General features: G+C 40.5%; 1 protein-coding gene across 4 annotated transcripts in view; it reads right to left on the bottom strand.

Annotated features, from left to right (window-relative positions):
* TMEM50A (transmembrane protein 50A) overlaps positions 1 to 13,469 on the bottom strand; it is a 30,878-nt gene extending 17,409 nt beyond the window's left edge. Inside the window, exons 1-7 of one of the 4 annotated variants that reach the window (XM_027614566.2) lie at positions 12,878 to 13,469; positions 11,163 to 11,270; positions 8,481 to 8,593; positions 5,989 to 6,056; positions 4,069 to 4,161; positions 695 to 755; positions 125 to 509 (exon numbers count right to left, since the gene is read on the bottom strand). In XM_027614566.2, coding sequence (XP_027470367.1) covers positions 470 to 509; positions 695 to 755; positions 4,069 to 4,161; positions 5,989 to 6,056; positions 8,481 to 8,593; positions 11,163 to 11,255 — 468 coding nt within the window. In that variant the 5' untranslated portion in view covers positions 11,256 to 11,270; positions 12,878 to 13,469 and the 3' untranslated portion in view covers positions 125 to 469. Of the gene's footprint in view, positions 1 to 124; positions 510 to 694; positions 756 to 4,068; positions 4,162 to 5,988; positions 6,057 to 8,480; positions 8,594 to 11,162; positions 11,271 to 12,877 lie in introns of those variants that run through there. The other 3 variants (XM_027614576.2, XM_027614584.2, XM_027614554.1) reach the window with 3 other exon arrangements.
* Positions 13,470 to 16,846: the final 3,377 nt, after the last annotated feature.

Below are 16,846 nucleotides of genomic sequence, written 5' to 3'. Positions count from 1 at the left end.
GTAATCTTTTGTCATTGCATCAGAAGGATAAAAAATGTTAGGGCTTCTCCTCCACACCTCAATTCTCATGCATGAGTTCTAATAACACCAAGGATAGAACGAACTATAAAATGCATTCAGAAACAAAATTTTAAGGAGAAAAAGTTTTAAGCAGGCATTCACCGAAAGCAACTATTAGAAATACAGATTTAAAATGAACACGGTCAGTATTTTGTAACAAAAGCTACACGAATCACAGTTCTTCGTTAAAGGGGAAGTGGTGGCGCTTTAATAAAGTCAGTGTGTGTTCCTGAGGTTGGTTAACAACCAGCTCCTGTATTAAGGTATCTTTCTCAGTCTCATTCTTCATACTTTATGACATAACATGGGGGAGGGACACTGGCCAGGGTAAATTAATCAGCTAAATACAGTAACATAAAAGAAACAATTATAAAAAAAGAATTCAGGGGCGCCTGGAGGGCTCAGTCGGTTAAGCGTCTGCTTTCAGCTCAGGCCATGATCCCAGGGTCCTGGAATAGAGCCCCGCATTGGGTTCCCTGCTCAGCGGGGAGCCTGGTTTTCCCTCTCCATCTGCCCCTCCCCTTATCTCCCCCTCCCCTCCACTCATGTTCTCTCTCACTCTCTAATAAATAAAATCTTAAAAAAAAAAAAAAGAATTACAAAAAATAGGATAAAGAATGCAAAAGAAACTTACCCAAAAAAGATGAAGGCATTTTGGAAAAATACAGCAATTCCAGGGTATACGATGGCTTTTTCTGTAAAAATAGTTGTAATATTTAAAGGTTTATGGTCTCAAAACATTTAGTTTCTGATATACTGGTGAATAGCAGGTTTCCTGCCTTACATAATTGAATTTTCTGGTAACCATGGTTGGTTTGAGTATTAAATGACATAATACATGTGACAGAGTCTAGCACTGGTTTAGTAAGTGATAGCTCCCTTCCTTCATTTAACATATATTTAGTGAGTGCATACCATGTTCAGCACTGTAATGTGGAAAGTAAATAAAACAGGCAAAATTTTTTTCATCTTCATGAAGCTAAACAACATAGAGAGTAAGTAAATGAGGAGAAAAAATAAAGTGAGAAAAGGTAAGGGAAGTGCAGTGAATGATTACATTTTATCCAAGCGGCCAAGAAGACCTCATGAGAAGGTGACAGTGGCAAAAGGACAGGAAGTACATGAGGGCAGGACCATGCAGAAGCAGCAGAAGAGCAAGCACAGTAAGCCTGGAGGTAGGGGCGGGCTGGCACATGAGAGGAATGGCCATGTGGGCAAAAGAGAGAAAAGCAAGACACAGATCAGAGAAGAATGAGGGGCGGGTGGCGGGGTGGTGAAGATCATATGGAGCCTTGCAGTCACGGTGAGGGCTTTGATTTTCACTCTGAGGAAGATGAGAAGCCACTGGAGGGTTCTGAGCAGAAAAGTAATGACATATTTTAATAGGATTCCCCTGGCTGCTGAGCTGAGTAGACAAAAGGGGGTAAGAGGAGAAACAGAAATCAGTGAGGAAGTGGTTTCAGGAAATCAGACAGGAGACTAACAGACTGAACCAGGGTGGTAGCAACGGAGATGGTAAAAAGTGGTGGGACTCAGGGGGTGCCTGGCTGGCTCAGTCGGTAAAGCATGTGACCCTTGATCTAGGGGTTTTAAGTTCGAGCCCCACACTGGGTGTAGAGATTACTTAAAAAAAAAAAATCTATATTAAAAAAAAATGGTGGCGGGGCACGTGGGTGGCTCAGTCGGTTAAGCGTCCAACTCTTGATTTTGGCTCAGGTCATGATCTCAGGGTAGTGAGACAGAACCCCACATTGGAATCTGCACTGAGTGTAGAGCCTGCTTAAGATCCTCTCTGTCCCTCTGCTCCTCCTCCCTGCCCCCTCCCCGGCTCGCGCATGCTTGTGCACAAGCGCACGCGCTCTCTCTCTCTCCCTCCCTCTCTCTAAAAGAAAAAAAAAGTGGTAGGATTCAGGATATATTTTAGCAGCAGAATCAGCAGGATTTGCTATGGACTGGGGCATGGGAGAAAGAGAAGTATCATTTTTGACAGGCCTTCATCACCCAGTTTTTACCTGAACATTTGGAGGGACAGAGAAGCCATTAGCTAGGATGGGCAAGACTGCCAGAGGAACATTCTGTTCCAATTTATCCCAGATTGAAGTTGAAATCCTCATAAATTTCCACTGTTGGAGCTGTCAATGATTACTCATTAATTGACAAACCAAGCATGATAAGTAGATGAATTATCAACTTTTTCTCAGAATAGTTTTCAATTAATCTGATTACCGTGACAACTGGTTTGCATAGGTTTCACTACTTTAAGGCCAGATTAAATATTCCACATTAGTTGGAACTACTACCACTAGAATGGCTCCTAAGGATCCTACAGAAAGGCAACTTACAAAATTACAGATCTCCTGCTAATAATTGTCAAAGCATAACCTGGCTCCAGAAGTCTTTAGGAAAATAACTAAAAATTCTGTGAGATTGGGGTGCCTGGATGGCTCAGTCAGTTAAACGTCTGCCTTCAGCTCAGGTCATGATCCCAGGGTACTGGGATGGAGCCCCACATTGGGCTCTCTACTCAGCAGGGAGTCTGCTTCTCCCTCTGCCCCTCACCCCACTTGTGCTCTCTCTCACTTTCTATCTCTCTCTCAAATAAATAAATAAAATGTTTAAAAAAAATTCTGTGAGATAAACACATTTCTACAAAAAGGGGCTCTGTATTAATAGTTGCATCTGGGAGAGGAAAATTATCAATAATTTTATTTTCTTCTTTGAGCTCTATTATCCGTATTTTTTTTTCCTAAAGATTTTATTTATTTATTTGACAGAGACACAGCGAGAGAGGGAACACAAGCAGGGGGGAGGGGCAGAGGGAGAGGGAGAAGCAGGCTTCCTGCAGAGCAGGGAGCCCGACGCGGGGTTCGATCCCAGGATCCTGGGATCATGACCTGAGCCGAAGGCAGACGTTTAATGACTGAGCCACCCAGGCGCCCCTGTTATCAGTATTCTATAATGAATGAGTACTATGGAATTCACATGATAAAAAAGTAAATTTTTGTTTTTAAAATATGATGGTGATAAAGATTTTGTAGCAGCAAGAGAACTACTGAGGATATCATGTAAAATGCAAAAACCTAGGTTCAAAATTATATTTACACTATGATTATAACTACACAAAAACATAAAAGAAGAGACCAGAGGAAATATACCAAAACATTTAAAAACAGTACATTATTATAGTTTCTTTCTTCTCTACATTTTTGGGAATATGGCTTTAGTAATAAGTTATATAAACAACAACAAAAATACATATTTAAAATGCCTATCATTCCTGTCTACAAGACTTAAATGATCTTAATAAAAAATTCAGGAAACCCATGATTTTAATCCAAGAATTACATTTTGTTTAAAGAAATAAAGGGTTAAAATATGGGCTAGATTAGATCTCTGCTGGTCCAGTTTTTGCAAATCCTTAATACCATATTTTTACTGTGAGAAGCATAGTCAATTTTACCTGGAACAATAAGGGATTTTCGTATTTTTCTGGGGTCCCTCAAGGTAAAATTTCAAACAGGGGTCCAAGAGCAGGCCTTGCTTTACACTGGCCTTATACAGCAGATGCACATGAAGTGTTAATTTACTTTCTGTCTAAAAGGAGATGATGTCATAGTACCAGGGAGGCTTAGCTCAACAAATTTTAATTCGAGGATGTTAGAGCTTTGCATGGATATCATTCAGCAAGACAAAACTTGCCAAACAGCTACAGAACATATATATCCTGGTTTTGAGGTTTTTGGAAGCCAAAGAGAAGCAAGGTTTGGAGATGTGTACCGTTACTTCCAGACTCTAGATCAGAAGAAAAAATACAGAAGAAAGGAATAGTAAAAACATACCAAATAAACAAAACAAAATACGGATAGGGTGAAGGGAGTTCCCAGGTATAAATGCTAGTAGCTAGTCGCTGACCCATCTGTATGAAAAACACCTTTACTCTAAAATAACCAGCTCTAATGCACAACTTCAGTATTTCACTGAAGTAAAATGTAAACTGTTTTCCCTTACCTTTAGCAACATAACCTCCAAAGAGAATCCACATAGATGCAATCAGAGATCCAAAGGCCAGCATGAAACCAATGAACAGCCAAATGCGAGCACCTTAAAAGAAATAACATTTTACCAGAATTGTTTCTCATATGGCAGCAGTTAATTAACTTTTCAAAAGGAAAGCAAAAACCAGAACAGAAAAAATGTGTAGTTGCCATTTAAAGTCTAAAATAAAAATGGAAGATGTGTTGAGTATCTTTCATCAGTGCAGACGTTGGCCTTTTTCTTGTTGGCTGGTCTGTATATTCTAAGTGCCTATAATTAATCTCCTTAAATATATATACTGAGAAAAATTCCTCAACCATCTTATAAAAATCTCACAAAATATGTTTCAACATATTTACAGGCTCATTCTTGATATATTTTTAGAAACTGTACTCCAAAACTTAAACTCCTCCAAGAGAACTTCCAAGCAGTAACATAGGTATGCTTAACAAAAAAATCATATTCAGTGATATATGAATCTAAACACACTACCATACTTCACTTTCAGGTAAGTCAGGCAGCGAAATAAATTCGAACTTATTGTGACTGGCACTTAGGAAAGCTACATTAAAATTATGTTAACAGAGGAGGACAAATTTTAAATCACATTTATAAAATATTTATGAAGATTTGCTATAAAATACAGTCCTTAGACTGCCTAAAATGAATTGAGATGAGTTTCTTTAATTAGCTCAATTACATTTTAATAAAAACACTGCCTTGTTCAATAAAGCAAAGCAAATAGAATGCTCTATTTAATTTCTGATTTCATCTCCAAAACATAAAACCAAGCAATAGTTTTGAAATAATAAGCTGACAGTCATAGATGTGGTATTAAATACAACTGGCTCTGGATCCCCAAAGCTGTACTAGCTAACAAATTTTAGTCAGAGATGTGATGGCCATATTCTAGTGCTAGCCCTCGCTATTACTGGCTTATTATTATCAATACCAACTGCTAACATTCATATATTTGTTTATAGTATATGATTATGGCAGATCAGTGTCTCTGTATCTCTTCTACTTCAGTTCATCTATAAAGAGAGTGAACCAAAGAGTCTGAAAGTATAGATCAGGGCTGACTCCTGTTTCATTAAAAAAAAAAGGGGGGGGGGGAGAAAAAGGAAAAAAGTCACTTGAATTTTGCCTATTTATTTTTTTATGGATGTAATGTAAGTTTACTATTTAAATTGTTTAATCAGTGTCCCCTCAAGTCTTTGTGTAAGCTGGACTCTCGAGGAAGCTTTGCCACACACATCCTGTACTCAGCCTACCTCACTCAGGTGCATGGCAATGGAGGCCAGGGGACGGGAGTTGCTCAGTCGAGGAGGGAGGGCCTTGGTGAACCTAAGCACCAGAATTCTTTTATTCTATTCAATTTTGCAAGATGAAAAGAATTCTGGAGGTTGGTTACACAGTAATGTGAATGCACTTAACACTACTGAACTGTACACTTAAAAACGGTTAAGTTGGTAAATTTTATGTTGCATATTTCAAAACACACCCAAATTACTATGATTCTAACTATTTCAAAATGCCAATCCAATCAAATAAAGTTGGCAAAAAAGAAAAGAATTTATATGGTAAAGCTTAAAGTACTGCAAAGTCTATTTTGCACATGGATTCTTTATTACATACTGTCCTTTACTTTATACTGTATACACTTATGTCTACGTATTACTGCACGGGGCTATAAATTCAAGACTGCGTACTTGGGCTCTACGGCCAGGCTAGATTAAATGTGACTTGTACCTTATGCTTTGAAACCTATAACCTCTGCTCTAGATATACTTCCATCCTATCTCTGATCTGAAGGAGTTAGACACATGGCCCTTCCATGTATAATTCTCACTTTTAAGGATGTATAGTAAGATGTGCTTTACATCTGTTTACCTGTTTGACCCAGGCAACCTTCACTGTAACTATCACCTCGGACTTGTCCATTTGATACTGCATTAATCCTGTATGAATAAAATAAAGCCAAGATATCACGGTCTTTGACTCCAAGAGAAAATACCCATGACATCAAATTACCAGATACAATAAACTAGAGTGCCTCAAATTTAAGATTAGGCCTCATGAGTCTTGAGTAATGGGTTCATGTAAACTTAAGCAAGTCCCTTCAACCAGATACCCTCTAAGCAGTGGTGATAGTCCCCAGACCAGCAGAATCATCACCTGGGAACTGATTAGAAAGAAAATTCCCCAGCCCCACCCTAGACTTACTAAGGCAGAAACTCTGGGTATGGGGCCCAGCAATTTGACTTTTAACAAGTCCTTCAGGTGATCCTGATGCTTGGTAACATTTGAGAGGGAATTTTTCAAAATGATGTCTCACTTGTTAAAATTTGAGAGTGAAATTCTCAAAATTACATCTTGCTGAGATGGAACAATTTTTAGCTTGGTGCTACCTAGCTTTTTCCATTTGTACACATGGGACATACTCAACATGTAATATGCATGCATGACGAAACACAGAGAGAAAAAGGTCCCTAGAATATCCAAAAACTACTTAAAATTGGCTTTGGAATGAATTTTTTGTGATAATTCTGTACTAATGTCCAATATTTGGAGAAATGATTATATATTAAGCAAAACAATAACTTTTTGCTCTGAAGACATTATCAAAGTGATTCAAGTGGTAAAATCTTGTTTTTCAATCCCTGATACAGGTTCCAAACATAGCAAGTCTTTTGCTGACTCTCAGAGAGTACCATTCGCAATTGAGAGAGCTTGCTTTCTTTAGAAGTATCCTTTCAAAAATTTAAATATCATGGGAAAATGTTCACAATATGTTAAGTTAAAAAGTTATAGAACTTTATACATACTATGTACATATATATGTATATAGTATATATATATATATATAGTGTATGTATGTGTGTGTGTCTACCACTACAATGGAAGCTTCGTGAGGGCAAGGATTGTGTCTATCTTGTTTCCCATTTTTATTTTCAGCGCCTAGCACATTGTAGGTGCCCAATAAACATGTTGACTATATACACCCTGACTTTTTAAATAATAATATGAAGTCTTAATTTATTCATTCAAATCTAAGTTTTAGAACGATCAAAATACTCATAATTATGTTCAGTGATCTCTGTATCAACCACATTATTTGGTACACAAAATAAATACATTTTAACACAAGCTTCATATTTTAAAAAAACGCAGATGTTCTTAGGTTAGTGATTCTTTGCTCCTATTTTTTCCTTGCTGAGCCATCTGAATAGACTTTTTCGCCCTCTGTCAAACAGCCATGATCTGCCCTGTCAGTCTCCACTATCAGGCACATTCTGAAATGAACAATCTCTATTTGTTCTCTGGCATTACTAGTTTCATATAGAATCTCAAACTTACAGAAAAGTTATCAAGTATAGTTCAAATAATTTTTTTTCTGAAACATTTGGAAGTTGCCAAACTGATGCCCCGTAACCCTAGAAATGTGTATGTATTTCCTACAAAAAAGACAGTTCCACAGAACTCCAATACAACCATTAAAATTGGGAAGTTAACAATGATCCATTACCACCATCTACTCTTCAGACCTCATTCAAGTTCCTCAGTTGGCCCAATAATGCTCTTAACAAAAGCATCTGCTCATGCAAAAAAGCAGAATCATGAGGTACATTTTGTTCCCATGTCTCTTTAGTCTCAGTCTTCTCTGGCTTTTATGACCTTAACCCTTTGCTCCAGCCATCCTGGTCTCGTCATGTAGCCTCTGTCCTTGCTGTTCCATAGGTCTGGAATGATCCTCTCTTATATATGCCCATGGTCAGCTCCTTCATTTCTCCAAGTCTTTACTACAACAGCGCCTTCTTCATGAGGCCTTCCTTGACTCTATTTAAAATTTCTGTACCTCCTTCTGACATCAACTTTCTCCCTTCTCTGTACTGCTTACTGATATCTAACGTGCTATATACATAATCTATTTCTCCTTGCTTACTATCTCTCTCACTCATTTAAGTATAAATTCTGTAAGTGCATGGATGTTTCCCTGTCTTATTCACTACTGTATTTCCTATACCTAGAGCAGAGCCTGAGAAGAGACAAGCGTAATGAATATTTGTTGGATAAACGAATAAACAAACACTTAGACGAAGTACATGGTTTCTGACCTAAAAGTAAAGTTGCAACATGAGCAGTGTAGCAACAAAAGGAGAGCTGAGAGGAGCTGGGGGATGGAAGTGGGAGAGGAGAGCTGGAAGGGAGACTAGAAAAGAGAACTGCTGCTTTTCTTTGTAAATCCTTCTCTGCAAGCTAACTTTTAAACCATTCCAGTACACTGATGACATTGAAAAATATGAACTCTACTAAACTATATGGAAGACATTTTTATTTTGTGATAATCTGTGTTAAGTAGTGTCATGAGCAATGATGCTTACATCAGGAAGGCTATCGTTGCTATAACACCACAGGCATGGTATGAGTGGTTGAAGTCTTCCACAGTGGGATAAATGACAGCTGCATCTATGATAATCCACCAGCCTGTAAAAAACTAAAACAGACATTAGAAAGTGATGCTAATGAGAAATTACCGTAATTTCATATCATACTAGCTAAAAAGCAAAGTATCTAAATGAAGATATCCATCCGAATGAATTTCAAAAATTTTTAAATGTTCTAGCAGTTTCTTGTATGTAATTTGAACATGGCTTAATATGTGAATAAATACTAGATACCCTTAAGTCTGCCAGTAATCACGATGTAATACGAATTTCTTTTCTAAGCCTACTGCAGTCATTATTTTATATTGTTGTAATAGCCTGGGAACTTATTTTGTGAACTAGAAATAAGTTCTATTTTCCCGTGGCAGGAGAAAGGAAAAAAGCGATTCAGATTCTGACTGACAGGAGTGGCTTGTTGCTGACATAACCTCCAGAAAGAGGTTATCATTGAAAATGAAAAAAAAAAAAAAGTATTCAAAATAATAGTGGGAATAGTTATTGTTGACAGAATTTTAGCTATTCTCTTGATGTTGTGAAGTAAGTAATGGTTCTGCAGTTCTGCTCTTCCTTTTGATGTATTACAGCACAGTCTACAGATGGTTTTAGGTGTGATGCTAAATTCAATTTAAATACCAAATATAATTTATCTTAATTGAGTTTGGTTTTGGATGTTATCAAGGGTAAATACATAATGAAAAAACATTAAAACTGCACAAATATCAACGGACCACAAGCTAAGAGTAAGATATTAGCCAAATTCTGGTAAGTAGCTTAGAAAGTTTTAAAAAGTAACCCCCTGGGGATGCCTGGGTGGCTCTTTGGGTTAAGAGTCTGCCTTCGGCTCAGGTCATGATCTCAGGGTCCCAGGATCGAGTCCCTCATCAGGCTCCCTGCCCAGGGGGGAGTCTGCTTCTCCCTCTGCCTGCCACTCCCCCTGCTTGTGCACGCGCACACTCTCTCTGACAAATAAATAAAATAAAATCTTTAAAAATAAATAAAAGTAACCTCCTGCCCTACCCCCACTCCCAACCATGACCCAGTTAGCTCTGGGAACTGCCATCTTCTGGCAATTTTTTTTTTTTAAATAAAGATTTTTATTTATTTATTTGAGAGAGAATGAGAGAGAAAACACGAGAGGGGGGAGGGTCAGAGGGGGAAGCAGACTTCCCCTGAGCAGGGAGCCCGATGCAACTTGATCCCAGGACTCCAGGATCATGACCAGAGCCGAAGGCAGTCGCTTAACCAACTGAGCCACCCAGGCATCCCCTGGCAATTCTTTAAAAATAACTACTGGGGCACCTGGGTGGCTCAGTCCTTAGGCGTCTGCCTTCAGCTCAGGTCATCATCTCAGGGTCCTGGGATTGAGCCCAACGTCGTCGGCAGGCTCCTGGCTCAGCGGGGAGCCTGATTCTCCCTCTCCCTCTGCCTCTCCCCCTGCTCATGCACTCTCTCTCTATCTCTGTGTCTCAAATGAATAAATAAAAAAATCTTAAAAAAAAGTAACTACTTTAGGCTAATCAAATTACTTTTATCAGGTTATAGGCAGTTCCATACTCTATTAATGACATTTTTTCTGGCTAGCACGAGTACTCTTCCTTTTTTTTTAAAAAAAGACTCTCACCTCAGTGTATTCAAGATATTTTCTTCATAAACTAAAATTTAAAGCTTTTTTGGGGGGGGATGTTTGTAAGAGCAGAATTTCTATAGTAGTTTTGTTTTTTATTTTTAAGTAATCTCTATGCCCAATGTGGGGCTTGAACTCACAATGCCAAGATCAAGAGTCCCACGCTCTACAGGCAGCCAGCCAGCCAAGCGCCCCCCTATGGTAGTTTTATATTTTGCCATTACTTTAGGATAATTATTTTTCATAGATTATGTCAGAGACTAAGCAAAGAGGAGATATTTAAACTTAGATAATTTTTTTTTAAGACTTTATTTTTAAGTAACCTCTACACCCATCATGGGGCTTGAACTTACAACGCAGAGATCAAGAGTCACATGGTCCACTGACTGAGCCAGCCAGGCGCCCCAAACTTAGATTTTTGTTTGTTTATTTAAAATCCACTATTTAGAGCATATGACAACATAAGAGCATAAAACACAAGTATCAGATGCCTTGAGGGATTTGCAATGTAAATAAAAATTTTATACTATGAATTACTTCTAGGCAATATGCTTTAATGAGCTTCCTGTGTGGTTTTTTCTTTTGTTTTGCTTTTTAATGAGATTGAGAAGAAAGCTAACTCTGGATTATGAAAAAATACAATCTTATCTCTCCACTGCTTTTGACCTGTTTCTTAAACACTTCCTGGTATCTCAACGTACTCACAAAAAGGAGGCACTATCTATATAACGAATAAATATACAAAGCATACTATCTTATATACCATTTTCCACATGCATTTAAAGAAAACCAATCACTCTACTAATCATTTTTCAAACCATAATGTCAACTCTTAAAATGGAGTAACTCAACTCCCTCGTAAACAAAACATCAACGTTTATTAAAATATAGTGGTCAAAGATAAATAGTACATATTTAAGAACATCATACAGAATTCAAAACATAAAAACAAACACAACAAAATAATGAAGGCCCAAATTATCAATGACACTTACTAGAACACCAGCAGCAATGGAAGCAATAGTATTGCGCTTTTCCCCCCAGTCAATGCATTCTGAGCATCTCAAGCCTTCTAGAAATCCAGACATTTTTTTTCCAGGTCACTTAAAAAACAAACAAACAAAATAAACTCCACTGAAGTACTCCTATTTACTTGCTTCAAACATGAGTTATGTTCCTAGAAAATAATTAACAGTTCAGGAATAATTTAATAAAAGTTAAATACTTTATCTTGGCTACATATACTTTTTCAGAATATTTGATTTAATTTTGATCAATCTCCACATTAAAACCTTGGTAAACAAAATTTGGATTCATTTAGTTTTTTTTAATTTAAAATAGTTTTGGTATATTTAAGAAATATGAACAAAGGTGGGTATCCACATATGGAAAAATTTCATAATGGTTATTAATTTTAATTCCAAACCAAGTTATTATGTGATTTTAACATTTACAATCCAGGAGCACTAACATGAAGGAGAGAAAAAAGATAAACTTTGGCTCTCAGTTAAAGCATGCACTCAAATGAAAAAATATTTGTCTTGGGAATTTACACATTTTATCATAGAACATGTGTTTCTTCACACTCAGATTAAGAAATTAAACAGTGCACTGCAGGTCTTCTACTCACATCACTTTCTTTCACTTCATTATTTTTTCCAGAACCAATCCTGATTTTTGGTGTTATTTCTATGTAAAGAACACCCATTTCATTTTAATATCTGTCTCTGATTCTGAGAGATGTCTTTCCAGCCAAAAGAAAGCATAAAATTGAAGCTAATATTAATTCAGACCCCCCCCCCCCAAATGCACTGCTGAATTACTACAGATGAATTACCACAGCCGACCTAACAAATTACATAGAACACTCCTCGGAACCCAGTTATGCAGACCTGGCCTAAGACACATCCAGACTATCGCTATTTCAGAGTACTGAAAAAGCCTGAATTAGGTATAACTTGCTAATTATCGAGACACACCCAAACTCCTACAGAGACTCTAAATCCGTCTGTTAAGCTACTCTGTACAGAGCAATTCTGATTGCCCAAAACCATGATATTCTAAAGAAGAGCAAGGAGTCCAAGCGTAACATCCCTTTTAAGCATTAAATATTAACACCTGTGATTATAACCAGTGTTAATATGCTTTGGAGACAAGCCCAGTTTTGAAAATTCACCTTTCATTTTCCCTGGGAGGAAGTGCAATCCAGGGTGTGTTACTTTCGGTTCATCTCTATGCCCCCGCCCCAACCCATCCGAGTCCATTCTTCTTGGGTTTATTACCCGCACCCTGCTGCGCAAAGCCCGCCCCCAGACCCGGGATTCCAGGTCTGGAGTGGACGCGAGCTGAGAGGATGTGGGAACTCGTTCTAGCTCGGCCACCCCACCCCCACCCCCCGCCGCGTGAACCCGCAGGGTGACACTCGCTCTCGGGGACTGTTTCTCCAACCCTCAAGGAGGAGATCACAGTGATTTCCACGGATCCCGGGACATCCCGGGGAGGGGCGCTGTCCTGCAATCCGGCGCAGTGCGCACGCGGCCGTCCGGGAGGAAGCGGCCGGGAAGGGTCCAGGGAGACACAGCCCGAGCCTGCAGCCTCCCAGAAGGTGGAGATAATGACCCCGTCAGCCCCGGCCCGGCAGACAGCCCCGGGCCCGAACCCTCTGGGCCTGTGGCGGCGATCCCCTCTCCCACTCCTGCTCGGCACTTACGTCCAGCCCCGCCTGTGCAGTCGGTCCCGAGCCCGGTGTCGCGCAGCGCGGGGCCGCCTCACTTTCTCCCAGTTTTCAGCCAAGAAAACAAAACAGCCACCCGCCACCGGGTACCCGGATGAAACAGCACCGCCCCCGGAGCTCGGTCGCGCATGCGGGGAGCGGGGCTGAGGGAGCAGTTCGGGGTGGGGGGGCGGGAGGAGAAGAGCGGGGGGAGGGCCAGAGGGAGCCACGCCCACCGCGCCAAAGTCTGTGGGTGCTCCTGGTGCCGGGGGCTGGGGAATTTCCGCGGCGCTCAGTTCGCGTCTGCACCTCAGGAGTGGTAGTCTGACTGCACCTTCCAAAGGAAAGCGTCTGTTGGGCCTTTGTATTCGTCCAGCGTGAGGTGGTAAGCTTTCTAGTGCCGCGGTCGGCTCGTCAGTTATCTCAGAGTGACAGGAAAAGTGCGGGGTCCCGCGTGGTGCAAAAAGCGGTTCTGGGGGGACGCCTGGGTGGCTCAGTCGTTAAGCGTCTGCCTTCGGCTCAGGTCATGATCCCAGGGTCCTGGGATCGAGTCCCACATCGCGCTCCTTGCTCAGTGAGGAGCCTGCTTCTCCCTCTCCTTCTGCTCCCCCTGCTTGTGCTCTCTCTCTCTCTCTGACAAATAAATAAATAAAAATCTTAAAAAAAAAAAAGCGGTTCTGGGTTCACGCCCCCCCTAAGTTTTTAAGTCTTGTTTATTTTCCCAGCGCCTGGGCCCGCCCTCGATGTAGCTCCGCCTCCATAAGGGGTGGAGTCACTCCCAGGAGGCGGGGAGGTTCCGGGTGAGCGTGCGGGTGCTGTGCCCTCCTAGTCCCCGGCGCGCTGACCCTCTTCTGGGACTTGACGTTTTTTCCCGTTGGAGAAAAAGGCACTGCTGACATTTGGGGCCAGATAATTCTGTTTATGAGGGCTTGTCCTGTTGTGCACTGTAGGGTGTTTATCTGCATCCCCGGCCTCTGCCCACTGGATGCCAGGGTCATTCCGGCTGTCGTGACAGCCACATATGCCTCAAGAGGCTAAATATCCCGTTCGCGGGAAAGTCATCTAGGTTGAAGCCAATGTTAAGGAGACGATCTGGGTTTTGGGGAGGTGACCCTTTTCAAAAGCCAGAAGCAGTGAAATCTTGTCTACATGATCGACTTGTAGCCGGTTCGGCCGCTCAGAAGCTGTCGGTCCGGCTCCAGCGGCTCGAGTCGGGCGTCGTCCCGGAGTCGGAGCCGGCCCCGGAACCGAAAGAAAGCAGCGGTTGGAGGAAGAGATCCAGGAAGAGGTCGCAGAGCAGAATCCGTTTTGCTCAAGGGGTTTTGCTAAGGTTGCATGGGTCATTTGTCGTGAAGAGGGACGCAAGGTTCGCCTCTTTTACATGTGAGGCTACAGTATGTGAATAAGCTAGGAACCAAGGTTATGTCGTTTAATTTCCTTTGATGCATAACATCTGTAGCTTTGTGATTTGGAGGGCATTAGCTGATTAGTAGGCAAAACTGGACAATACAACCCGTTTAGCCTATTTTTAAATGGACATAGTTCTTACCCCTCAGGATTAAAGATTAATTATGACTGGGGCGCCTGGGTGGCCCAGTCGTTAAGCGTCTGCCTTCGGCTCAGGTCATGATCCCAGAGTCCTGGGACCGAGCCCCGCATCGGGCTCCCTGCTCAGTGGGGAGCCTGCTTCTCCCTCTGCCCCTCCCCCTGCTTGTACTCTCTCTCTGTCAAATAAATAAAATCTTAAAAAAAAGATTAATTATGACTGTTAAATGGCTGGGGGTGGGTAATATACTGCAGGCAGTTCTTCGTAGAACCTTTTTAATGGTTATTAACGACTTAAGGTTAGTTTAGCAGCTCTGAGCAGCCTATAACAAATCTTGCCTTAAGCTTTTTTTTAAGGATTTTATTTATTAATTTGACAGAGAGAGAGAGAGGGAACACAAGCAGGGGGAGCTGGAGAGGGAGAATCAGGACCCTGGGATCATGACCTGAGCGGGAGGCAGGAGCTTAAGGACTCCACCCAGGCGCCCCTTGCCTTCAGCTTTTAGTAAGTTAACTAATAACTGGGGGGAGCGGTATTAAGTTTTCCTTTTTCTTTAATTTTTTTTGTCTCTGCCATTTTTTTACATTTACTGGAGTTAACAATAATTGTCAGGTATTTTATAAACATAAGTAAGCACCTTTATGTTGCTTTTATAATAAAGTACATGCTTAATTTATAATAAAGTACAGGCTCATTCTTACCCTTTTTGGAATACGTTGTAGAATTAATGAGTGCTTGTTTTTGTCTTTTCTACGTACAATGGAGCTATTAGAAATAGCAAAAGCCAGCCCAGCTGACTCTTTGGGAATAGCCAACCTTGACTTGCCACCCGGTCTCAGTACTGTTCTTGTAGCTAAAGAATGGAATTTTGTAACAGCTATACCAAATAATGCAAAGTTCAGGTAAGCCAGATTTATCCAAACAGAACCTTCAAAAAAAAAAAAAAAACCCAAAAACTGTAGCCAGAAAGATCTGGTTAACCGTTTTTATTTGATTTACCTTAGAATACACTTCTCAGAAAGTCTAGCTAAATATAATTTGTTAATGTCAAAATAGCAGATCTGAAAATACTAGACAAGCTCTCACTCATGGAAATGGGAGAGTAGTCAATCCTATTTTTGGTGACCAACCACACCAGATTGGGACTAGCCCTGAAAGTCCTATATTCCAAGAAACCCTTCCCAGATGTAAAAAGTCCTGGTTTTAACAATGAGTGCCATAGATTGGAAGAAGGGAGGAGATACAAAACCCATATTATGCCCCCCCAAAAGGAAGACAACACCGTTTTTAGTGACAAATGAATCGGGTGATTATCTGCCTTCTGTTGACCGCTGACACTGGCAGCCAAGATTTGTGGTTCACAATAATGTATCTATTGTAGCATTCTCTCAGAGCAACTTAAATTCTAATCATGAGTGTGAACAGTCTAATCATAAGCATTAACTCTTGTGCTTTGGAGGGAGATAGCGCTAGTTTAATTTTTAACTTTGTGAATATTGTGACTGTGCTTTCTAAGAATTGAGATAATGAAAATGAGAGTGAGTACAATGTCGATGCCAGCATGACCCAGACAATACCAAAAAAAGAAGACTAAATGGCTGTGTTACTTTAATGACAGTTGGAAGGACACATACAACTGGATTAGGGAGACAAATGATCCAAAGAGAGCACACTGCACAATTTGCAGAAAAGAATTTGGGGTTGGGCATGGTAGAGAAGGGGGTATGAAAACCTGAAGAGACTGAGTACCACAAGTCTGGAATGAGACAAGCAAGTACTTTTGAATCAATGAAAAGTGTCTTCATCTCCCCAAAAGACACCTGTGTTCAATCAAAAAATAGCAGCCACAGTGCACCTGGGTGGCTCAGTCGGTTAAGCATCTGACTCTTGATTTTGGCTCAGGTCATGATCTCAGGACCAAGTCACAAGTTGGGTTCTGCGCTGGATGTGGAGCCTGCTTAAGATGATCTCTTTGCCCATCACCCCCCCCACCAACAAGCGCGTGCGCCCTCTCTTAAAAAAAAAAAACAGCCGCTGAATTAGTGTGGGCATACCACACGATTGAACCTATGTTATCTTTTCGCTCCCTTGATTGCTCTATGAAACTGGGTAAAATTACATTTCCTGATTCAGAGGTTGCAACTAAAATGTCCTGTGGGCGAACAAAAGGGAAAATTTTGATCACAGTTGTATTGGCCTTGTACAGTGTAGAGCTGATTCTGTCAGATCTTACCAATAATCGTGCCTTCTACAGTATATCAAGTGATGTGTTGTATTATGGCAATAAAAAATGTTCGCCCTAGCTCTTAAGTACTTTGATTTGAAAAATGAAGTTTCAAATCGTCTTCTTGATGGCTATGAAGATTTTTAATGAAACCTTAGAACACATTAAACAAAAGATCAAGCAAACGATACAATAG

This window comes from Zalophus californianus, chromosome 4 (genome assembly GCF_009762305.2).
Source record: "Zalophus californianus isolate mZalCal1 chromosome 4, mZalCal1.pri.v2, whole genome shotgun sequence".
In the NCBI taxonomy this organism is placed as follows: domain Eukaryota; kingdom Metazoa; phylum Chordata; class Mammalia; order Carnivora; family Otariidae; genus Zalophus; species Zalophus californianus.
Note: the sequence above shows the minus strand (reverse complement) of the source record. Positions and strands in the feature narration are given on the sequence as shown.